The following is a 26,621-nucleotide window of genomic DNA, read 5'->3' on the forward strand; positions in this document are numbered from 1 at the left end:
CAGTATGTCACCCACAAGATCTGTCCTTCAAAACCTTTACGATTTTGGATGGTGGTGTGGAACATCAATTATTCAGGGAACCGTTATTGGACTCTTTCCTGGGTAGTTCTTTGGGGAATTTTCATTGGACAAGCTCTAATTAATGTGTGGCAAATATGCAACATGTAATGGCGAGATATTTCACGTTCGTTACTTGTTTCAAATTGTTTTGGAAAAATTAAAGCAAACATGACCCGAAGAACCTTCTTGTTTTGTTGCGTTCTGAGCTTCTACTTAATTTAATCAGGTGTTTGCTTTACTCATTGCAAATGTCATCTTTCAAAAGTAGTGCAGCAATGGTGCCTTAGTCTTCCCAGAAAGTGAAAATTTAAAATGACCTGTAATTTTGGGAAGTCACCTCCATCCTGGACGCTAAGATCACACTTGGGTATCAGGTCTTCCCAGTATCAGATTTTCATGGCTCACCTACAGGAAAGTGTATTTAAAGCTGGAACAATGTACTCAGATGTGGTTGACGCCAATACCCTGGTATCTTTCAAATCACTGCCGGATGAGATCCTTGGATGAATTAACTACTAACTACCAAAGGAGTGAGATGAGCCAAATGGTCTCTTCTCCTTTATAACCCTCCATCTATTCTTACTCACCACCAGGAAACAGGATGATTTTGTCTTCTGGCCTTCATTTTTGACCTATGGCTTGTGTTCCCAGATGTCAGTGAAAACACTATCATGGTCACTCCCCTGTCCAGAAGCACATGTGTGTTTCTCTCTACACGTATTCTGAGACAGCATTGCGAACATTGAGCTTGAGGGGATAAGGAAGAGTGTCCCATCCAGCTTGGGATGTAGAACAAGAGAACATAATGGATAAAACAAGGAAAGGAAAGAATAAGTATAAAGATAACTGAGGAGCTGACAAAATCTTCTTCAGACAGTATCAAGATCCAACAGGTTTTATTCGGCGACACCATGTACGCATTGATGGTTAAAATATAACTATAATTCTAAGACCCAGGAAAGGTTTTCTGACCTACGGTTTTCAAGAAGACAAATGTTTAGCTGCAATGCAGTTTACTGAAATCGATAGGCTGTTATTCTTTGATAGGCTTACATATGGATAACCTGACTGTTTTTTATTACATCTAATGGTTAAACCATTAAACATCCAGTGTCTTTTACATTGCAATTAATGCTGTGTTTGCAGAGATACTGTAGGGTGCTTGAGTTCATATGTAATCTCTTCTCTGTTCTGATAAGCTGTGAGTGGTGCATTCCCCTCTGATCATTCTATGATTGTAAGAAATTACACAATGACAGGTCCATGTTCAGTCCATCTTGTTACGTTGAAATTTAGCTGCTTTCTGACTGAAGGGAACTGAATTCAACATCATATAAAGGCAGAGTGTTCCCAATACCCACATCTATTAGGCAAAGAAACGTTTTCAGTTTGCATTTTAATTACACATATTTCCTCAGTTGCAGCCTTAGTTTCTAGATTCACCACTCTGTATGACATCTACAAGATCTTTCCTGTTCAATACCTTTAAGGATTCTGGGTGGTGGTGTGGAACAGGAGTTATTAAGGGAGCCCGCAGTGCACTCTTTCCTGGGCAGTTATGTTCTTTGTGTAACCTGGTGATCAGTATTTTGAATGAGGTCTTTACAGTGCATTGTAACATCTCAATCCTACTTCCTATGACTCGCATCCACACATTGTCTAGAGAACAAAGGCGAGTCCTCCATCAAACGTACGACTCCTGTATCGTGCGCAGGCCACATTCAGCACCACTCTTGCCTGCAATAGGTGTAGCATTTTTTTTTCTGGAAGCAGAAAAAAAAACTCCCATTTTGTAGTTAAGAAAACAAGCACTGTGTGGCACATGCACCAAACTGTAATCCCTGGCACACACAACTAAATTGGCATGAAAACAGTGAACTTACTCCTGGATTTTTAACCTTTGTACCTTTGAAATTTGAAATGGAGCTATTTAATTCAACTTGAAGGGGATGATGATTAGTTGGTCTTTTTGAAAACACGAACATGCAAGGCTGTTGTGCCTTCTGAAGAATGGTATGCCATTTCGACTTGTGAAAATGGATCTAGTTCTGTTTTGGCATAATAAGTTGATTAGAAGGAATACTTTTGCTTCTAACCAGAAGGTAATGCACTAATTACTGTTTTCTTTTTCCTATATCACATACAAACACTAATTCACATACCAGACACCCCTCACCCCCTTCTCTTACTCTGTATACCCATATTTATGTTCCTGTGCCTGTGTGCATTATTCAGCTCTTGGTTCTTCATTGTTTTCCTGCCCTGCTTTGCCTGCTTGTGCCTGCAGCCTAAATCTGTGATGTCGTTTTTTAGTGATTCATTGATATACTCACTTCACACCATCACTGCCTGCACTCCTGCGTCCCCACATTTCTCTTTCCCTAAATCATAAACTCCAGCAATTATGTACATGCAACACAGAAAATGAGGTTTATACACACCTGTCATCTAGTTGAACATGAAAGTATATGTGTTTCAGCGTAAACTGTCGATAACATGCGAAAACCTCCAGTCATATTTGACTTCCTAAAGTGCCTAATACGTCTCAAATGATTAAATCATACAATGTATAGCAACAGACATTCACATACATGTAATACACCTGTAATAACTTCTAATATCACTAATATCATATCATCTATGTCTATCTATATACAGTATCTATCATACATCTTTATTTCCTACTAAAAGAGTAAAAAACAGAGGCTTTTCCAAAGAAGTGGACATGCCTGTGTGAGGCTGTTTATTTCTTGCTGACGCGGAACTGTCGCACAATAGGCAATTTGACTAGAGAGAGTAGCACAAGTGCAAAAATCATATTCACCTGAAATGTCTTAGTTTGTATATGTCCAACCTTACACAAATACAGACTTTCACAGCAAAATGTGTTACTCTACAAATACATGAAATACATAAAGACTAAAGCCGGCTTTATCAGCTTTGACAATATAGCTGGGTAGTTTATGCCAAATTTCCACAATCCTTTATGAGACAAAGTTCCTTCTATGCTTTGCTTTAAAGCACTTTCTTGTGTCCTATAGTTTGTGCTTCAGTGTTGATTCTGACATCCACTGGGTGAACTACGTCAATATCTTTGAGTATTTGGAATGTACCAGATCCTTTTGTAGTCTTGCTTCTACTTCAAGACTACGAGAGATTATTTTCTTTTATTCTGTCAGTGCAGAATGTTAATTTGATCCCAGTAATGTATCTGGTTGCTTCTATAGACTAATTCCAAAGCAGTAATATGTTTTGTAATATAGTATTCAAAATGAGATCTTTCTATTGCTGGGTGTAATTGTAACACAACTTCCTTTGAGTTAAATTGTTTTTAACTCTATAACATGACATTTTTTGTTTTATTGCTTCCCCACATTACAGAACAATGGTCAGTCTTTCATACATAGCCTCTTCCTGCTCATTGTATGTACAGTGAATGTTCTCTATCTGATGTTTGCCCAGTGTTGAATTTTGTGTAAATTTGTTTGAATTTCATTTGCAGTTTCTACAACATTAGGGGAAATACAAAGGAAATTCACACTGTAAACTAGACTAGTTTATTTGATGATACCAGAATCTAGATTATTTATATAAAACTATGGACAGAAGTAGTTCAACTAATGTAGAACATTGTGAAAGGAAAGTTTTTTTTTAGTTTGCTTTTTCTTTCCTCTTGATTGGTGATTTTTTAAAATAGAGCAACTTTTTGAGCTACAATAAACAACTGCCTTTAGTTAGTTTTGCATTAATATATCTTATAAACATATTGTTCTGTCCTTTTCAGTTCTTAACCAAACGTATTCATACTTTTCTTGGCATAAATAGAAGAAGGCTATTTCCAAAATGAGGCAAAAGTTAGGCATTACTGCATTAAAAGGACAAGGGAGAAAGCATGTCTTACCTAGAGCTGAGGGAGGGGAAGATCGCAGTACAGGCACAGCAGAATGCTTGTTCACCAAGAAACACACTGGTATCCGTCTGAGCACCTGGACTGTACCTGCAGTGGCTTGGTCTATCAAGTGACAGCATCGTCCTCAGGCTGGTGTCATCGATCTCACAGCGCCCGCTGCACTGACACTTCGTCTTCAGAGCTTCCAGGCTCGTAGTTCAGCTCCCCGGGCCTGAGTCTCGCACCTGCTCAGCGTCATCAGGTCATCTCCTCAGCTGGGGGGGGTGGGGTGTGGATGAGATCCATTGCCTTGAGCCCTGCCTTCTGGAACTGAAGCCGTAAACATGGACAGCTCGCTCGGGCCTTCCTTCCACTCGGTCCTCTTTTGACTGCTCCCTCGTAACGAAAGTAACTTGGCAGCATATTTTCGGTCAGGTTCAGTCATGCATATCAGCCTTTTCCATCTTTCGCCCATGCACCTGTGGTGAAATCCTGTTCCCCGCAGCTCTCCTGTCACCTGTAAGCGAGGGCTCTCTTCAAACAGCCCACATGTGATTCAGCCCCAGAATCCAGACACGCTGCCCGATTCCTGTTGACTCATGGGCTGCTCAGTAACATAATCACTGGTTTAAATACACAATTAAAAATAGTTTTTGTTTCATTTTTGAAGCTGTCTTTGGTTTCAACTGATCCTTGCCCTCTGTTGTGTATTTGAAAATGCATTAACAAGGTGTTGCTGTTTTCTTCTGTGTTAACCTTAATGAACATTAAAAAAACAGAAGGCCGTGTCTTTTCCTTTTAGAACACTTTAGGCCACACATGATAGCAATTACAAGATGTCTTGGGTAGATTTCAATATGTCCAATGTTAATTGGTTTTAACACAACTCCTTTGAGTATTCTTAATGTGAGACACTGGTAAAAAGAGACAATTGCTACTACAAAACATGTGCTGTGCAATATAACAAACTATATACAATTTATATACTGCACACACAAAGAATTGTAGATGTATTTGCAGTTCTCAATATTATTGTTATTTATGGAATGCAGTAAAGGATTTTGTTACGGCTGCAGCTGGTCTCAATTAACCGCTCATTATCCAATTTCCCTTACACACCCCTTTCTTCACTTTATAAACCCACAGTTCACCCTGTAACATTGGTTGGTATTAGGATCTATTCTGCCTCCTGAGCTCACCTCACCTTGCCCCTTTTCTACCTCGTCTGGACTCCTTCAACATTGGTTTTGGATTTCTCGCTTGTCTCGCCCCTATCTGATTTGTTCACCTCTCTTCGCGCCTGTTACCTGGACTTGACCCAGCCTGGAATAACCGACCACTCGACCTCATCGCCCACCTTGGATACCTTAGCTTCCGGACCTCACCTGGAGACCTGCACAGGGTTCGTGAATAACACCTTTCTTACAGATTTATTCATTTATATTAATAAATGGTAGGGGGCTGTGTGCTTTTCCAGAGAATTCATGTTTTCCATCTGTAGTTGTATTTTGTTGCTTCTTAGACATACTAGTCTGGGATATTCTCAGATGTTTAGAATGGTTTCTGGCATCTGAAAGGCATATTCAGTAGCTCTTCTACTTGACTGAACAGGTGTGGAGGATGAACTACCCGGTTGAGAGTGCAGTAACATCACATTCTACCCTCCCACTTGGCCACAGCAGCAGGTGGCTCAGACTGGTACTTGTGCATCAGCCAACTCCCGTCCTGTGTCTTGCGCTGCCCACTGATTCTCTGCTTCTTGGGTCTCGTGCGGACATGCAAGAAACTGCAACACCTGGCTCCACCCTATCAGCTTCTGAGGTCTTAACTGGCCTTAACGAGGCCAGCCTTGTTATATTGTTATGTGGTGTGATCTCTGCCTCTCCCCTAGGGGGAGACATGATATCCATCTTGAGAGGTATCAGGCCTTCGTCTACATCTACATCTGACTCCTGACTCAAGACCTACAGGCCCTGGCTTTGAAATAAATGTGGTAGGAGACGCATCGCACCAGCTATGTTGGTGGAAGACTGGCTTTGGGCTCAAAGAAGCAGGAAGATGCCTGCTTAACCCCTAACTTACTACTGAAGGGGAGGATGTCATGACTTATCCTTCCAAGTCCAGTGGTCTCCATCAGTCTGGTAATGAACTCGTTTCTTGTGCTCACACAGGCAGTCTCTAGCTCACACCTTTACCGCAATCTAATTAAAGACTTGCTGTCGGGAGCCAGATGATAAGGCACATGGCTTCCAGGAATGCTACTGTACCTGTCTGGCTACAGATACCCAGGGGGGATAATGTGACTTCTCCCCACAGCTGTTTCATCTCCCGCTCATCTTTAATGGTCCTGCTTTACCATACAGACTTCAGCTTCCCCCTCTTACTCCTCAACCTTTTAAAACAAGGAATGGGCAACTCCAGTCCTTGGGCTCTACCTGTTTGTCTTTTTCACTCCTCCTTAAATCCTAATTACTTAATTGAACTAATTATACAACTTTTTCAAATTATCCATCAACCAGTCTGAAGTCTGAGCATGTCAATGTCTGGAGAAGAATATTACTGTTCTCCATACTTAACCTTAGATGAATAATAGTATCATAAAAGCATTTTATATGTTTGATCTTTACATTTGATATTATAAATTTCAATATAGTCTCTGGTGTTCAATTACACACAAGGTCCTTAAAGAACATTCTGTATTGTAATATTACTTAATCAGTGCCCAGCAGTATGGGTAACAGTGTTATTAGGATATCAGATTGTTCTGTGTGAAATTGGAATTAATGACTGTGACTGCTGTAATAACGTCTCTTTAGGGCAGGGTTATTCTTGTTAGATGTGCCTATTAGCTCCATTGCTTTAAGGTCACAGAGATGAACAGCAGCATCATTGCTCAGTGTATTTCAATCACTATGAAAAGGGTGGTTACTATACTGTTTTGCTTCCAGTCTTGCAAGTTTCTGAGGTATAGAAACACGAGTATCTTGCTTCCCCACCTATTGGGGGGGGGGGGGGAAGCCAGAGTTGTCTTTTAATGGTGATTCATGTAAAACACCTGTACAAGTGAAAAACTAATTGCAGGCTGTGATCCCTTGATGAAGGCCAAGTGTATATCTGTACACCTATGACAGAGTACAGCACCTCGGCAAAACAAGTTTCCTTTCACCCTCTCCGTTCCAAACTTTCTGCCACTAACAGTACTGGGATAAAAATATCAGTCCTGTCTTTTCTTTTCAAAAGGTCATTATGATCACCACACTTCCAGAAACACAGTTAATAGTTTCTGATATCCCATTATTAATTCACTAAAAGGTAGCATTTAAGATTATGGATTGCAAATGCTGTTAGAAGTGTTATACAAATATAACATATCAATGTATTAATAGAGTGACATCTATTTGATGAGGATATCAGCAGTAGATTAATTGCATGTTAGAAAAATAACCCTAATCCTGACTCGAGTCTGCAGGTAGATACAGTAGATTGTTCCAATCCGAAATATGTGAGAACTATATGAACAGATCGCTTCTCATCAATTTGTAAAGTGTAGTTATGTAACAAAGGTGCGACCAGAGAAACTTAAAAGTGTTGCTGAGGGCCTAGCGTACCAAAATGATTTGAATTGCTAGTCAAGTGATGACGTACTGTATAATTCCCCCATGGTTTCCTGCTCATGTTTGAATAACTAGGCCAAGGATCACTGATATGTGGTCCCTTAAACAATTCTAATTTTAAAAAGCCTTGTGGTTTCTGTCAGTGTAGACTAAGTTGCTGGTGGGGAATGCTTTCTTTATATAAATATAGTGACCTTTACTGTGGTAAAAGACATTTAAAAATAAAATGCACATTGCATTGTTAGCATTAAAACCTTTAGGAAAAGGTAAATGAGAAATGAGAAATGTGAAACTGGAATAACATTGTTATTCTTACATTCTTAACAAGTAAGCACAAATTACAACCAATTATTGTGTACCTGTCTGAAGAGCGTCTGCTCTACCTCCCAGAAAGAGGGTTAAATTGAACTCTGTGGTACAAATTAATGATTTGCGTGAGACAAAATAAAGCAGTACTGTAAGAACAAGTGTTTTTGGATATCAAAACATTAGTCAGAATCAAGGTCAGAGAAGCTGGAAAAATACAGAATATATGCTTCATCCCCTCATCTACCCCAAGAAATAAGTAATAGGTTTATTCCATGCTGGAAAAAAAGAAGAAAGAAAACGCAACGTTTCAGGCGTGGAGCTCATTGCTCAAGGGTACAACGGCTGTGTCACACCTGGGATTTGAACCCACAGCCTCCCAGGTATGAGTCCATAACTCTAAGTGCCGCTGCCCAGGACACAGGGGATAACACTTTTGGTTTGTTATATTTCACCACTGTTGCACAATTAATTTTGTATTTTCTATGCTTTTTGATAAACCATTTATATCTCCTCTCCTTACTCTGCAGCGAAAGCCAATCATCTTTGTCTGTCTGTGCAACCAAGGCTTTGTGACTGGAAGAGCTGAAGTGACAACATCCACTGCCACAAGAGATCCATGCCCTGAAGAAATGGTTGAAGGAACCAGAAAACAAAATGTCTCTAAACCCATGAAAGACCCACAGACCTCTTAGACGATGAAAGAGAGAGCTAGAAGGAGTGAAGATTGCTTAGAGGCATTTATAAAGAGGCTTTCAATTCCGTAAAACGGAAACAAAGCAAAACAAAGGGAAACACACGGAGCCTTTTGTGGGAAGTGAAAAGGAAGTTGCTCTGTATTCCAGCTTGGTGAGGGAGCCATGTTCATATGCAAATCTGCTTCTTGGAGAACTACAAATGCCTCTGATCCTAACTCTCTGACAGCTGCTCGCAACTGCATTCAGGCCATAAAGAAGATTTTTCAATCAATGGAAAAACATCAAAGGAAAAAATCGGCAACACCACATCCATACCAATAAAAGTGCAACATGTTAATTAATGTAGACTTAGGGTCTTACATGCACCATACAGACTGTATAAATGTCTGTTAACACTCAACGCACTTGCATAACAAAATGAGAAGACATTAACGTAAAGCCCAGAGTTCTGTTTTAGCTGAACATGTATTGTGAGAAAACATTCTCAGGCACTTTGCCATTTATATTTGCCTACCAAATAGCATCGTCTATTTTTACAGCCTTTTTATTTAATTTACCTTTTTTGGTTTTAGGAAAAAAGCATTGCTCACCTGTCACCTGTAACAACCTCTTGTTGTTAAAGCCCAAGTCCATTAATGTCACATTTTAATTAACTGTCCTTACTTTTATATACAAAAATAAGGGTAATGTTACTCTTTGGGGCTTTCGGGTCTTGTGATTGTACAGCGTGCTATTATAAAAATGAGGATAAGACAAAACATGTCAAATTCAATTTTTACATGTGGGATGAGGTTAAGGCAGACATAGTGTTGGCATTGTGTTCCAGTTTTGTTTCTGAAGCCCTTCACAAAAAAATATTTTAGTGTTTATTTCTTTCACAATGGAGTTTCACAGGGAACAAATACACAAATGTACAGTATATTGGCACTAACAGCACATGTTGCATTTTAATGCCTCTCTGTATATTTATAAGACTCAATACAATCACTGTAGATGGTAGTCTGCTGCCGTGTAGACGGAATTTGCAATTGAGATTATAAAGGTACACACTCTAAACCAAACATTCTTTCTTTTTTACAGAAGTTACTTAATGCTTTCCTTCATTTTGCTGAGAAGGACTGCACCAACTCGGACAATTGCACGATACTGGATGGCTCCTAAACTGCAAAATGTGTGCAGCAACACAAGTCTAGGAGGAAACATCACAGCGTACTGAAGGTTACAAACGAGAGGTGGCCATTCTGCCCAGCTGACCTGTTTGGTTCTGAGGAGCTAATTGATCTGAAGACCTCACCCAGCCCTGCCTTGAAAGAAGGCAGAGTGCTGAATTCAACACCATGCTCGTGCACCTTGTTCCAGACTCCATCATCAGCTTCTAAGACAGGGCTCACACACTCATTTCCCGAGTTTCCTAGGGCCTCCTGGTTTCTGTTCCAACCCGTCGTTCAAACATTTACCCCAGTGAACATATCTACATTATCTAGGTGTATTCTTAAGATCTTTCATGGCTAATTACTCAAACCACATTTACTTTTGTAACGGGGAACTGCAATGCTCTTTTTTATTTCAGGATTAGGAAGAATCAGCACTGATGAGTGCATTTTAAACCACAACTGAAGTAAAATGTGCGCTTGTAAAACCTCCAATCTACATCACAAAATAGACAAAATTTCCAGGTATGCGGAGCACCACATTCTGTGGTTCAGAACAAGGCAACAAAAGTTTCCGTGAGGTACAGTAAAGTGTCCCTATTACACTGTAAACAAGCAGGCTTGTGAATACATCTATTTTAATCCAATAGAAATATTACTCTTGCCTTTGAGATGGGTTTCTTGCCAAATTTAACTTACATGTATTAACTCTGCATACTGATCTTTTTGAAACATTTCTGTGGTGAAATATCTGCTGCACAACCTGTAATTATTTGCTTGTACATCGCATTACATTAATCATAGTGAGCAGGAAGGGCCCTTCAACGTCACAATCTGCGTAAAGTCCTGCTCTCGGCCGTGGTGAGAGCAGCGGTTTGCAACTGACATGGCCACTTACACTACTTGCACAAAGTTCACAATTTTGTGCTTTATTTGAAATTTGTAAAATCTGTCTATACCGTCAAAGAATTTATTTTGTTACGGAGATTTAAAAACTGGTCTGAGAAAATGGGACCACAGTGGAGTTGCCAACAAAACACCTAAAACACCTGTCTGAGGTATTTCAAAGTATGCATTTAATTGAATGGTAATGCCAACCACTTAACGGAGCTCAGAACAAAACAGTTTCATAAACTTCAAATTATATTATAGCAGTCCAGCCATGACACTGGAGAGCGGCAACCTCTGGTTTTCATAAAGCTCTCAGTTACCATGATTAAGAAATTAATGGATTCAGATTAATGGTATCAGCAGCCAGTGATGGTGCCAAAAGTTAGAAAACCAAATACAGGGAGCAATAGCTATAGGGAGATACACAGTATCGAAAGATGAAAATCATGAATGAAGAGTAGACAAGAACCTTTACTTTGTATGTGTCTGTATTTAAGTCAATATAATTTATAAACAGAAAGTGCATATGCACATAATATAGTGCTAATCAATATTCAACATCCAACATCCAACAAATTAGTGTTATTAATTTCTAACTGCATACGAGAAATCTTTTAGAAATATATCAAATGCAGAACAGGATATCCATTTTATTTAATCTTGTTATAATTCAAAAAAAGAGAAGAATTTAACAACAAAAACAAACAAAAAATTCAACTTGAGAAATAGCTACAACTCAAGGTGCAAACTAGTCTTTGTCTTTACTTTTGTACTTTTAAGGCACTTGGGATAGACATGCTGGAATGCAATTTGATATCACATATGATACTAAGGCTAGGCTTTGTCACAGTACAGCAAAGCAGATACATTTTAACAAACCAAGTGTGAAGTATGTGTGTGTTGGAGAATCATTTAGTATTTTATTACTTACCAAACAAGCCTTTTATAGAAATAGGTGTTTTTAAGAATCCCTTATGTTACAAAGCTTTTATTAAGACTTTTCTGGAACAATACTTGCTGGCAACAGTTGAGTCTTCAAAAATATCCCAGATTCCCCTCACGGAACATTTCAGAACTCAGCAGAAGTGTGTTAACATGTTGCATCATGGGAGTTGTAGTATACCTTTGTGGAATTAAACTACAGACACAAACACATGAAGCAGTCTTTTTCTAATATACAATATAATAAACATCTGATTTCACTATCTTTTGAAAAAAAGTGCAATAACATTACTCTATACAGTCATCTACTGAAGCTGTATTGTAGTACCTTCACTGAATTAAACTGCCTTTGGAAACCTGGGTAAAACTTTTTGAATTTTTTAAAAATTGACAGTTTGGTTTATGTTTTTTTCTTGTTTAACAAGCAAGCATTTTTATACGCAGCTCATCCCAAGGTCATGAGTCAGATACTTTAATTAAAACTGAAAATAATTTTAGCTTTTGAGATTTTGTACCAGGTAAAGCAAGCAAAACTCAACAAATGCTCTGTTAGGCAGTAGAAATCGTTTTAAAAGTCTTGGTATTTCTTGCAAGAAGCACTTTGCCTGCCATTTGAGACTCGGAGACCTATTGTAAAAAAACAAGGTTTACTGCCTAAACCTCTCAGTAATGTTTATGAACGGCAAAACTGTTCCAACTGCAGAACTAAAACAATATTCAACTATTTTTGATGAGCCTTAGATCAAACTTAATACTGACACCAGCAAGTGACCTTCTTTAGGGCCAACAGCTTTATGAACAGAAGCTCAACAAAGCAACACGTACAGTGAATGAGAAGCATCCTCAAACTGAAGAGAATTAAACCCAAACCTCACTCATATGAACATCTTATGTAAATAAGAGGAGAAAAAAGTGTATGTTATACAAATCGCCTTTCATCCAGGTACTGCAGGAGGACAGCTAGGTTCCTGCTATGCAAACACTTAAAAATGAAATAATTCAACAAAAATATCCAAGAAAAAAACAGAAATTACATCTGGACACAACACTGTTTTATCCTTATGGCAAAACGTACCAGGCTGCAGACCTGCTGAGACAGGTCAGTCACAGAGCAATCATTGTGCACTTTCCATTTGTCTTGTCCATCTGGGAAGTATGTATTAAGGGTACACAAGGTGTGATTTCTTTACATATTGGTTATGTCACTTTCCTGTGGTGTTTTGAAAATAAACAGTTGAAATAGGGTCCTAGTTTGCTGCCAGTGAGCAGGAAGGACATAGATGAGACAAAGCAGAGTGGACTGTACTTTAACCACTGCACAGACAAGCACAGTTTCTCTTACAATCAGACAGCATCTGACATGCATCCAAGTTATTAAACTGCGGGGTGGCGCGTAGAGGCAGTATCATTCCTCACCTTTGCCTTGGAAGGCAAAAGGGACCAGTGACAGACTGGGGACCCAGCAGCTTTCAAACGTGACAGGCATGTGTGTGCCTCAGATGTCTTCATCTGTGAAACACATGGTTTGCTCTCAGCTGTACACACTGAAGTACTGCTTGTACTTCTCAAAGGACAGCCTTATGCATAAAGATGTTCAACTGTTTGATGTTAGTGATAACTGACAAATGATCATTTCCAGTCAGAAGGATTTAAAACATTACTGAAAATGTTGTAGCTCTTTCGTGAGAATGAATGTTATTGAATACAATCACTTTGGGCCCTCAAACATAAATGAGTTTATGATTAAACAGATTAAAAATACGTACAATTTGGGTTAATCCTGTTTCAGTATACATCAATATGCTTAAATAAGTGTGAAAGTGTTTATCCAAAATAATCATATTGTGTAATAATTCCACTGCATAAATTAAGATGACAGTTTAAAGATACTGTAATGTTTTGTAAATCCTTTTTCATAATGTTACAGTATTGTCTGTTTAAACAGTAGAAACCAGGCACTTAATAGGGATTTACAAATTATCTAATCTATTTAGAGGACATGTAGGACATTGTTTTGCAGTTATGATTAATGCATAATGGTGTATTTAATGTAAATTGCTGACAGGCATGCTTGTCAGAGATTAGTTTTCTCTTAAATCACTCCTCCTTGATAACGATGTGTCCCAGCAGCAGTGACAGCTACCTGGGTCCAGGGGTAGTGCTTTGTCAGTTTTTAAAGATTTGCTACCTCTTACTGTTCAAAATGTCCTTTGTACTTTCTTGACAAGCTGATGCGACTGCAGCTATCGTAATTGCTGGCAACTGGGGTGCACCTCAGTTCCGTGTTAAAGATCCCCATCTCACACTCACTCCTCTTCGTGCCAGAAAGTGTTTGCTTGAATGTTCAAGCTTACGCCATCCACGTAGGGCTGAAATACAAAGGCTGACTGCAAGTGCAGAGTCTTCACTGTCGGTACACGTGCCCCAGGCTTCGGAAAGTCTGACTGTGACAGCCCCAAAACTTCACCCACTGTCCATGAACACAATTCTCCTTTGAGCTGGAAGCAATTTGCATCACGTTGTAAATTTTTCTTACAACAGCAGTCTGGCCTTGGGAAATGATCAGGACGCCTTCAGTCTGAATCACTCTTCCTATCCCAGAAGGACTTTCTGCATCCTGTGAGCGGGAACGCTGAACTCATCCTCCGAGTCCGCATCACTCTGTGGGTTGGAGCTACAGGGAGAAGTACACTCGGGAGAGCACAGGTAGTGCATCAGTGGCAGGCGGTATTTTCCACAAAAATCCACAAACTTGATGTGACGCACACAGGAGTCAAAGTAGACGCCTGCAAAAATGAACAAAGCAAAAGAGTTTCAGGGAGAAACCAAAAGAAGAAATCTGACGCTCTTAAGACACTGCACTGCCTATGCAAACAACACTTTCTATCTGAGCTTCATATTCAATGACACCATTTAAAAGAAGACCACGCTGATGCACCTTTTGCTATCGGTAATGCTAACACGTGCATCTTCCTATACTGGGCTGAACGACTCTGAACAGGAAAGAACACCTCTTTACCTCCGCACTTCGGGTTGGGACACTTGCTTGCTAAATCCAGGTACCTGACCAGGTTTCCTGGCAGGTCCCAAGGGGTGTAAGGGACGTTCCGGGACTTGATGGTGCGGCCCGCGAGCTCCAGAAGCGAGGGAGGGTCGTAGGTCATATCTTTGACGAAGCGCACGACCAGCGGGTTGCCGCGGAGGCTGAGCTCCTGCAGCTGGACGAGACTGAGGATCTCGCGGGGGAGGTACGTGAGCAGGTTGTTGTGGAGGCTCAGGGATCGCAAAGAATGCAGCCTGGAACAGAGAACAGACTCTGTGGTGACTTGCGGAGCCCTGCTCTGTTGAAATGGCCACAGCGGATCTGTCTAATATTCCCACAGCGTTGTACACACCCATCCATCCACTTTCGAACCGCTTTATCCAGTACAGGCTTCGCGGGGGAGCTGGAGCCTATCCCAGCAAGCACCGGGTGCCGGGCGGGACACACTCTGGACAGGAGACGAGTCCGTCACAGGGCACACACAGACACAAACACGCACACACTCGCACCAGAGCAAATTCTCCCAGAAGCCAATCAACCTACCAATACGTTTTTGGACTGTGGGGGAAAAAACCACGCAAACGTGGGCAGAACTTACAGACTCCACACAGATAGCACCTCAGGAACTGAAACCACGGCCCCAGCACTGCTAGACTGTAATGGTAACCACTGTGCCATTACTGTGCCAGTGTTTTTCAACATAATTAAAGATAATTATTTTACTACCTTGTGTCATTTAAAGCTATTTGATGACGTGATGATGTATGTGTGTGTACATGTGAACTTGTACAAGTGTGGTTCTATGTGCAAGTGTGTTGGGGGAATATGGGGTTGTGTATACAGCTCTAGAACTCTTTCCACCCTTCTTTACTCTGTTGCTGCATCCTTGAGAAAGCTCCTTCACCACCACTGCTGTCAGTCCTAGAAGAAGTGTCCCCCAGTGTCTCCCGGTTCTGGGAGGGTTCAGGTGCAGCCCTGACGAGCCCAGGCCGAGCAGCACTCACTGAGCGAGCTGTGGAGGGATGCTCTGGATGTTGTTGTCACACAGGACCAGGTAGCTGAGGTGAGGCAGGTTGGCCAGCTCGGGAGGGATGGTGGAGATGGAATTGCCTCCGAGGTACAGCAGCTCCAGACTACAAGACACGGGCAACATCTTTAAATCACCGAGACAAACCACAAGAGCCTACACCAAGGTGTGTGCACCACTACAGGCTTCAACTGGGTTTTTCAGCTCCATATGTAAATATTGCCTACACATGTTAGAAGAGACTTGGTAGAGAATTGGGAGGAGGATATTTTCTTGTTTTGTTTTTTTGCTTAGAGCCAATAACATTTTAAATTTGACAGCCCCAGTCTTACCTCATTCCAATCTCACTTTTGACCTTTGCTGGCAGAGTATTTTAAACCTGATACTTTTTTCCTATGTAGTCAGCTGTATCTTAGCTGCAGGATGTTCCCTGTTTGTAGAAACAGAATTCTCTTCACACAAAGTTGTTATATCATTCATTTTTTTGTACTGTAATACTATATTTTACTAAAATGATCACTTCTGAGTTCTGGCGGATTGATCCTTTTTTCAGGGTTTTTTACTGGTAATTTTTTTGTTTTCAGATTTAATATTCTTTAATATACTGTACTTTTGTCAAAACAATCAGGAATCTATGAACTTAGGGTGTTTCAGAATATATTCTATATTGAACTCAAAACATCAGAATATTCATATGTTCACATTCATATTCAAATATGTGCTAATTCAGACAAAACTGTTTCCAGAAAAACAGATCACATTACATTAAAAGAGAGGTACTCTTAGCTACATTCAAGGCAGTTACTCTCGGATTCCCATGTTAGTATCTATTTTTCTGAAGGCAGTTCTCAACAAAAGGCCTCTAGTTCTGCAACCTCAAAACATTTTAATACAGGGCAAATCACTAAATCTTCTGATTGTTAAGGTTCCTTGTATACTGTGACCAACAATAAAAAATCATACTGAGTTTGTCTGTTTGTCCAAACTGTTCACTACATTTCTAATAGGAACCAAATCACTAAAATGTTTATATCATTTTCAAATCATCTTCTAGACAATGTGAGGAAGAAATAAAGGCAAAGAAAAACATTCGGCTATACAGTTAAAGTGCAGAATTGAAATCAAGGGATGTCATGTTAGAGCTGTGACCACCACGTTATTGAAAAGATACTGCTGTTCCGAATTAGTCCAGAGAAGAGCAACCAGACATTCTGGGAGTTAAGAAAATATCCTACACTGACAAACTGAAAGGAATGAACCTTTATAGTCATGAACAGAGAAGACTATAGGGGACCTAATATAAGTATTCACAATCCTCTAAGGCATTGAGAATGAAAAGTCAAATACGAACCAGAGAGCGACAGTGGAAACTATGTTGAAGTGCATTAAAACTAAGTGATGGGCGACAGTTATTCATGCAAAGAATAACTGGGAGCACAGAAAAAGGTATCCAGTCACTGACTTTATAAGATGGCTTATTTCAAGATACAGCTGGATGCATCAATTAGCTACTAACTTCCAAAACAACCCAGATGTGCCTAGATGTGAATGGACTCCTTTCTTTTGTCACCTTTCTTATGTTATTAATATTGACATGAAATGCTGATAAACTCTCAGCACACCGAAACAAGTTTGAACACTTTTAAGGATAAAAGGCACTCTGCATTTCCAGAATGTAAGGCCGTGGAAGAGAACTGAACGCTATACGAGGTCCTTTGGCTTTGAAACTCAAAGCTCTCACTTACCTGATTTGCTGAGACCTGATAATATTAAATGCGCTATAGACAGAAAAGCTTTGAACACAGGCCGGACAGAATTTGTGGAATAATAGCAGCTAAAAGCACATGATTCAGTACTTTAAGCTGCCTATTATACTGTGTCTGGGAACACAGCCATTCCTCTCCAAGGTTTCTTGTGTCAACTAAGCGTTTTATCTAAAGAAGTCATTTATCCTAATCAATGCTGTTTTCGTTCTAGGGGGGAAACTAGTGCACAGTCTGGCCGATACACAGGCTACCTCTGTTCAAAATAAGGCTTAATACAACAGCACCGAGAAACGACTGGTGAACCCCTGGGGTTCAATTTCATGTATATTTTAGATCTAAAATGTAATTAGACCTTCATGAAAGTCCAATAAGAGATGAAGATGATCTGATTAAATGTATAACACAAAGGCGAAATATATATTTGTATTATTAAATAAAACGATCCCACAATAAATCTTTGTGTAAATCAGTATGTGAACCCTTAGACTGAATAACCTAAACTAGTTAAAAAGTCAGGCAGTGGCGATTTACCAATGATGTATTAAATTCCAAATACATTTACACTACCAGAAATGTAGGGCATAAGCTAAACAATAAAAAGAGCACACAAAAAGGCATGATTTGATTATACTGCATTGAAAAGCATAAAAAAGGATATGAATGACACTGCAAAGATATTCATTTATACTATTAACTTCATGCCAGAGAAAAACATGAGGACTAGGTAGTAGAATACTGAACACAGAGCAGCTCACCTTACATCAGCAGTTACACCAGTGACACTATGCTATCACTGCCTGAATGGCATCTCTCTCCCTACGCCTACGCCTAATTCCATCTCTTTCACAAATAGTATTCTTACGTATTATTGCTTTTAACAACCTGTGCAAGTGAAAAGTGACACTTAAGCGTTTTCTAATTTACTGAATCTCACCTTCCTTTTGTCTTCAGTGTTTTGCTTTGATCCTGCTGCAGTATGAATCTTTTTATCCCAGCTGAGCACTGAATCCTACAAAAACCTTCACTCCACATCTTCGCTAAAGATGGTAAAACTACAGAATTTTAATTCAGATCATTTGACACCTTTTGCAAAACAAGCTCAGGATTAAAGACTACAAAAACGCAGCCGATAAGTACCTGTTCCCACTAGAGTGTCTTTACAAGGAAGAATTTCATTAACGGTGAACAGCAAGCAGATTGTCATCGCTGCTACCTAAGTGGCTTCTCTAATGAGAAGCGCTTTTTAAATGCTCTTACACTGAGGTCCAAGGACCTTAATCAGCTTGTTATGAAGTGCAAAGACCTCCCCAGCACTGCGGGGTACAGCTGTTGTCCAAAAGGCCTAGGGAGGGCATGTATCAAACAAGACACTGGCCCCCAAGGAGTTCTGAATTGCTGGACCACACAGGCTTTACTTTTGCTTGTTCCCTTAGATCTCACCAGGGAAGAAGCACATCTAATCAAGACAACAAGCAATTCAAAGTCTAACACAATGTTAGCCTTTCACCTCTGTCAGAGGAAAGCTCCACGCTTGTACAGACAAGCACGCCTGCTACTCACATCTCTGCACAATCTTCAGGGACTGGTTTCACTAGAAACATGGGAGTCCGGACTACAGATTCAGAGACTTTAAAACCCCTTCAGGAAATACAACTGCTGGTCTGTCACATTCACCGAATTTCTGCAAACCAACCGCAAGAGAGCATTCTTCTAACAAAATTGCCTTTGTAAAAGAACCCAAATTTGTAAAGAATATTTTTATGTTTTGCACATTTCAACAGTGAGATAAAAATGTCCCTTTCTTGTTTTTACACTTCGATTCATGAATAAATATCACAGATACACTATCCTGCTCTCTAGCACTCACTTGAGGTGCCTGATCATTGCAATTGCAACAAGGAGCCAATTAGACTGTACTACTATGACATACATATCACACGCACAGCAATCTCTGATGAGATTAGAAAGGCAGAATCTGTTTCAGTCAACACTTTAAACAAGAATGATCGTATTGTGCCAAAATTTTTATAAATAGACGATACTGTATATACACACTATTGGTGGAAGAAAAAACTTTTGAAGTTTATTCTTTTAAGACTGGACAATCATTGAATATGGCCAAAATGAATGAAACTGACTTAAAATAAAGTTTACAATAATTTCAAATAACATTTAAATCATAATGAAAGGGGGGAAGAATTCAAAGACCACCTGCAAGGGAGACTCGGAGATTCAAAACGAAAATCCAAGGGGGAAAAAACAAAGTGTCAGATAATGAAATGCTTATATTGTAATTATAAGGCAGGAGTATTAGGATCAAAATGAACAATATTAGAAATTCTGTTTTAGCAGGTTATGGTGTAACTGGAGTTACTGCAGCATGCCTTGCAGAGAGGAGATGATTGATACAACATTAGCTGACACACAAACAGTGTTCTGAAGAGACAGGAAAGGTGTAAAAACAGCCTTCAGGCACATGACTTAACCTGGCTTCAAAAGTCTTAAAACCTATATGGGTCTATCTTATAATTCAAACATTTATTATTATGCAGTCTTACAGAGTGAAATGAGGGGTGTACAAGTATAAAGGAGGGAGAGATTCTCATGGCTGTTTTTCAATCAGGTTAGGAACATGAGGACTGGCAGGAACTGAAACTCAAATATTACACAAGGCTAACAAATTCTTCTTCCCTCAGTAGTTTAGCACCTACAATCAATGCCGGTATTGATCTAGTCTTGTCAATCAATCCAGACAGAGAGGAAAAGAGGTGAGAGAACCATTAAGGAACAGTTATCATAATACAGTAAGCACTGAAGTGTACTTTGAACCTGGACAGGTAGAGTCCAAAACAATGATTTTGTGTGAAGCAGTACAGAGTGAATGGCAAAAAGTTAAAGATATTCTGTTTAAGTACAAAAGATGTATCCCAACAGTAAGAAAACAAAGTCTAGGAAGCTGTGGCCCTAATGGTTTAAGTAAACCACTTAAAAATAACATGTTTTTCTGCCCTGACAAACAGGAAAAAAAGATTTACAAGGAAAATCATAGCTGTAATTAAAATGAATTTAAGTTAAACAATAAAAATAAAAGGGTTTGTTGAACATGTGATTGGACAAGCCGGGGGTCTTCAGCGCTTGTGACTTTAATCTCAGCACAATGTCTTACCATCTTTTAGTCCCTTAACGCCTATCTTAGTTCTTTCCATTTAAGTGTTTTCTGAGCTCAGTGTTTCAGTTTCCAAAACACACTGTGTTAGGCACATTGTTGCCTAGACATTTGCAAAAAAAAATAACAAACTCCTTATCTGGTTTCATTTCTCTAGAAAAAACTCATGCTGAGCAGGCAGGTGGGAATTACACTGTATCAGACACTTCCAATATAGGAATTCCTAACTCTGCACGGATCACAGCTGAAAACCATAAACGGGTGGATCTTGGATTGTTCCTTTCAGGAGAAGGAAAGGCTTCCTTGCATTGGCCCCAGGGAACCAGTCAGCCCTCCTACACCCATCACAGCCTCTACAGCAGTAAAACTCCGACAGCTTTTAATGTTTAACATCGGGTTATAAAACTGGTGAGCCCTGATATAAATAACTGTGTCACTGTGGCACAGATGGGGTGATTTTGTTTTATAGCTTCTGTAAGTAGTTGGCTACAAGTATTTATAATCCAGTCAGTTAATTTAAGACCTCACTGCTGGCTTGAGATCAGGAAATATAAATAAAGGTCTTAGGGGTGTCAACTTTAGTAGTGTGTGTGGATCGGCATGGTGAACAGTTCAATAATCAAACGAAGTCAAACAGCCCATTTTCCTACTATAACCTTTCAGCATCTACGAGACGCAATGTCTTGGATCAGGTTCGGAATGAGTTCTCAGCTGCTGTGTGGTAAATGAGGTGATCTTGGCCATATATGCCTGTCCTAGGGGTAGGCAGAATGTATATGTCCAACTCAGGAGCTGGAGACAGCGATTTTGAGACAGCAGGCAAATTAACTAGAAACGACATCTGGACTGGCATTGCATGAAGCTGGGAGAAACGTAAACTGCCATTGCACAACAGCTATACCATATGCTCAAGATAAAGTAACCCCACTGCCCCCAGCCTGAGATAGCACAGCTATTTGCGTCAAGCACAAGTTAAGAATCACAAGCATTCAGCAACATAATGCACCCCCTGATACTAGTGAGGCCTACTTCACTAATGGCTATGTTTTTTTCCATTTTATAATATATTCCGTTGCCTAATAGTGCACATTCCAATGTCAAAGAAGGTATTCTTTCCAATACAATTCCTTCATTTTTGCTGTTGAGGGTGCCAAACAGTCAATTAATTAATTCTCAGTGTTGGAAGAAGTATTTATTATATACCGGCAAATCTGCTGAAAACATTACTCAGTTCTCTATACCAAATGCAAACAATATATACCAAATAACACTGTGTAATTAACAAGTATTAAAGCCATTTTTTCTAGTCTCAGTCATATATGTCACTACTGTCCTGCATAAAATTTGTTGTGAAACCACCCTAGATTGAGCTGCAGTGAAAACAACTTTTTTGGCGATTAGTGCCTCAGTATCAGGTATTAGTATCAGGTATAAAAGACATCAGCTATTATTGCTTAAGAACATTTCTTTTTCTTTTCCAAAATACCATCAACATGTCCTCGTTGTGATCCAGCACACTGAGCTGTTTTTCAGTCAAGGTCAAATTCAGCCCCTCCCTCACACATCCCAGAATATGGAAGTGCAGTGGCCTGTGAGCCCTCAGTAAGATCAAGCCTCATTTCTTCCTCCACAGCTCACCTGACACCCCTGGGATCAACCACTGCCACATCTTCAGCAGCTACAGGCTCTTCCAGACTACACCGATTGGAAGTAAGAATAAACTTTTAATCCTCGTCCAATGTTTTGTCCACAGACAGTACAATCAGAAACCCTATGCGTTGTACTACTGCTTTCCTGAATCATTCAAAAGCATCAATCTACAAGCAAAACACACTACAGAGCCAATACTACAGTTTTGGATATCTACAATATTTTATAGTTTTTTTTTCCCCATAAAGCACAGCTACAACTGTGGTGGGTTTTTAGCCCTATAAGCAGACAGTGCTGACACAGCTGTCCAATGGCTCATCAGTTGCACTGTCCCCGCATTTTGATTGAAATCCTGTAGGTGAGTGGTCCAGTCTCTTTATCTCAGTAAGCATGACTCTGCACAATCACAGCTAGCACGTGTCTCTTCGTCGTTATATTATGCACGATCAGTTTTTGGAAGGCAAACTTTGGTTAGTCTGAACAAAAACACTAAACAGCTTCTGTGGTCAAACCGCCTACAGTTGTGCGCGTATTTTCACACTATTCAAATCTCTATAAACTGCAGTTCGTCTTGTTTGTTGGATGCAGTACTCGCCAAACCAAAGAACACACACACAGGAGATGCTTTTAAGAAGGAATAAGTCACAAATCAGTCGTATAGCGAAAACATGATATTAGAGGCATTTCTTCACCCTCCGAGCCTATTTCGCTGATCTGCAAAGCTGCTCTCGCACTGATTTAGTCTGGAGACGGCAGGTGCCCCTCACCCAGGAATAAAGGGAATATCCCACTTATCTGGTACTGTAGATATGTTCACAGATCTAAAACGAAGCGCTTGTTAAAGTCTTGCAATACGAATTGTCAGCTCTGTGATGCATCTCTTAACGCTACAAGAGAAACAAAAATGATGCAATGCTTTCAACCCTGATCTAGAACAGAAGTAGCTCGAACGACATTGGGGAAATTGGGAAACGTTGTATAGTTAGCACATTGCTTTTACAATCCTGTTGAAAACACAAAGTAAAACCACTGTCTTGCACGGAAAGTGAAAACGCACATTATTACAACCTTCATCGACAACGTCGTCATACATCTCCTGTGATTCCTGACAGATCTCAAACGCAAACCCTTCAGATTTACCTGGTGAGATTTTCTATTTCTGCGGGGATGGTTCTCAGTCTGTTTCCCCCTAGCGAGAGGGACTGTAGGGACTGCAGTTCCAGGCACTGACTCGGGACCTCCTCAAACCTGTTCCCACTGAAGTTCAGCACTTCCAGGGACATGGTCCCGAAGTCCTTGGGCAGGGAGGACTCGTCCAGCCTGTTGTTCTTGGCCACAAGGGTCTTGAGTTTTGTGAGTCGCAGAATGTCCTCACAGATGAACGCCAGCCCGTTGCTGCTGATGTCGAGGAACCGGAGGTTGGAGAAGTGGCTGACGGAGGCAGGCAGCACCGTGAATCGGTTGTAAGTCAGAAAAAGCTGCTGGGTCTCTCTCTTCCGCTCTTCGCTCACGTTATCCAGGGTAAGGCTTTCCAAACTGAGCCGCGACAAATCCAAGACGTTTTCCCCGTCTGCTCTTTCGGAGACCTCCATTTTCCAAAACAAAAGTTATTTTTTGCCGTCCTGCGAGTTTCCTAGAAACGAGAACGGTTACTGCGTTGCAAGGGAAATAATGTTAAACTGTATCTCTCACAACTGCTTCAAGAACCTGTATCAGTTCTTAGTTCGTTAACTTAAGTAACAAATTATTCAAGTATCATAAGGCATTGGGGAAAATACATTTAGCTATATTAATAAGTCACAGGAGCTGTTTAACTCATAGACAGTAGACGCTTACGCTGCACATATCAATTCATAATACAGGTTCCGGGGCTGATCTCGTCACGTCCCCCCTTCAGACATTGGCTATCTCGCAGTCAGTTGTGAACATGTGGATGAATCTGGGCCACCATTCAGGTTCAGGGTCGCTTTCCGCACTTGTGAGAAGAGGCGAGGATGTTAACAGCTGGTGAAGCCGCGAACATATTTGTTCAGAGGTCATCTTAGCTGTCGAGGTTTTCAGTTTCGACACAGGCGCTTTATGCCTGTCAGTTGGAAGGACAAAGAAAATAATCAGGATTTGATTCACATTCGCGTCCTTTCTTATTTTTTTGGGGGGGGGTTTCGTAAGGTTGTATTACACAACTGCCACGTACAGCACGTTACATAGCGTTTGCATACAGTAGGACAGGAGTGTTATACAGTCTGCTCATGAGCACCTCTGCTGTATCTGCCTGTCACTGTTACACAAACCGCTGCATAACCCTAGCTCTGATGAAACATACTTTCATTGGACATCGCTTCCTGTTTTCTACAGTCTATAAATAAGTTTATATGCACACAATGGCCGTAGAAAACAAGAGTTGTATACTGTAAATACTGTTTTTTTGCCTTCTGCGTGCCTGTAAACTGTATTCCTATATATTTCAGTTAACTTTGTTTTACGTTGCGTCTTTATATGCAATCATTTCAAATATCTCTCAGCTACTTAACTAAATCAACTACTTACATTAACTGTTTTCATATCTTAATTGGTCTTCATTTGATATTAGTACTGCAATTCCATTTTTGTTTAAAATAAGCAATCGATAATTATTTTCTAACCTTCAGTTCCGGAACGTGCCTAAATTTACCCAATCGTTTTCTCTGGGAGATAATCTAAAAATCCGATAATTAAAGATGGAGCAGCTACATGAGTAATCAGCTTTTGTCATGGTTTCGTCCTTACTGAAATAGCACAGCAGAAAGAGGCTTTGGGGAGCACTGAAAGTGTTTAGCGCGTTTTAAAGTGCTGAAAGTTAACGTGGTAAGATTATTCCAACTTTTACAAAATGGAAATTTGCTGGGTTTAGGGAAGCACACCTCAGGACAGTAATTATGGGTTTAGTTTACAAAGCATTTAAATTAGTATTGCAGTAGAAAGAAGTGTACTTTGTTTCTGACACTCACGTGAGAATAATTATACAGTTGTAATTGTTATATTTATAATCACCTCACCCGAACTATCGCATTCTATCCCGATTTTCCAAGCTAAATTAAATATCCTGTCCACCAGCAGCATTTTCCTGCCACTGAATGTTTGTTTTTCCACAATCCAGCATGATTTATTAAGTAAATGCAGGAGACAACTGGCGAGGGTTTTTAAACTTTACACGGCTTAGCCCTAATGAGCGTTTTCCCGATGATGACTGCACAAAGCAAGCAGCTACAGTACTTCATACTTTAACAAGTTCTTTTCACATCCACAATACAAGATTATTGCAAACCAGTCTTTCAATGCCAAGTTGTTAAAGCCAACACCTCGGTTCTTTCAAGAAACAGCTAGAAGAGATCCTTGGATTAAGCAACTCCTAACCACCAAACGGGATAGAGAGGCTGGAAGGCCTCCTCATACCTGTGACCTTTCTTATGGTCTTAGGATTCGGGGAAGTCCATTACCGGTCCACAAGAATCAAAGCTCATTACGTTTTATAACGGACCCCTCAATCAACCGTTGTCAAATGTGTTACGCAAGCTGGATGTTCGAGTTCCAAAGTAATTCAGAGGTTGTGTTGAAGACCTGTGCAGCCTGTTGGGTTTGATGCCTGGAAGTATTTGATTCGGACACTTATAAAGTGGTCTTACGCCTTGTAAGTGATAATACAGTATTTACATATTTTTTTATCTGTTGTCTTTAAATTGCCTCCCATCTACATGGTAGCCAGAGCCTGGACCGGCCTTTTAAAGATTTTATTACATTATTTTTTTTTCGATTCTGTCCGATACATTCCGTTCAATTCTTGCATTTAGTGAGTCGACACACTTACTCAGAGTCGTATTTGGACCTCCGCACCGATGGATCTGATGTACATGAAAATGAACGTATCTTGTGGCCCACCAGCGCCACACAAGCTGATGTCTAACAGGAAGGCTACACAAAACCTTGAGTCACACAACACAAGACGTGGCATCCATGCTGCTGTGTCCAGCTGAGGTGTTGTTCTGTTGGAAAGATGCTTCTCTTTCTTTTCACCAGACTTGACATTTCACGTGTTACATAAACTCGCTGCCTGTGCGCAATCGACTGGCTTGTTAGTGAGGTGATTTAGTGCTGATGAAACTTTCAAAGTCACTCTAGAACAGTGGTTTTTAAGCTTTACTGCACCCCTTTAGTTCTTAAAATATCCTTGCACCCTTTATCAAGAATCATTGAAGTAGGACAGTTCTTTAAACCTTAGATATATTGTAACTATTGAATGAAAGATAGACTTATTTATTATAATTTCCCAGGAACATTGAGAATACGTGAAAAATTACCCCAGAAAGGGCATCTCACAGCCCCATAGGGTGCTTGAACCTCAGGTTAAGAACCACTTATCTAGAGTACCAAAGTCATGAATG

At 40.1% G+C, this 26,621-nt stretch overlaps 1 protein-coding gene across 1 annotated transcript; it reads right to left on the reverse strand.

The window, feature by feature from the left end:
- Window positions 1-9,424: 9,424 nt before the first annotated feature.
- lrrc58b (leucine rich repeat containing 58b) lies at window positions 9,425-24,052 on the reverse strand. Its single transcript, XM_088914524.1, has 4 exons — window positions 23,344-24,052; window positions 15,599-15,727; window positions 14,571-14,848; window positions 9,425-14,337 (listed from the first exon to the last, which is right to left on the reverse strand). The coding sequence occupies exons 1-4, from the start codon at window positions 23,793-23,795 to the stop codon at window positions 14,144-14,146; spliced, it is 1,053 nt and encodes a 350-aa protein (XP_088770650.1). The 5' UTR covers window positions 23,796-24,052; the 3' UTR covers window positions 9,425-14,143.
- Between the last annotated feature and the right edge of the window lie 2,569 nt (window positions 24,053-26,621).

This window comes from Atractosteus spatula, chromosome 4 (assembly GCF_055471065.1).
Source record: "Atractosteus spatula isolate fAtrSpa1 chromosome 4, fAtrSpa1.hap1, whole genome shotgun sequence".
Lineage (NCBI taxonomy): Eukaryota > Metazoa > Chordata > Actinopteri > Semionotiformes > Lepisosteidae > Atractosteus > Atractosteus spatula.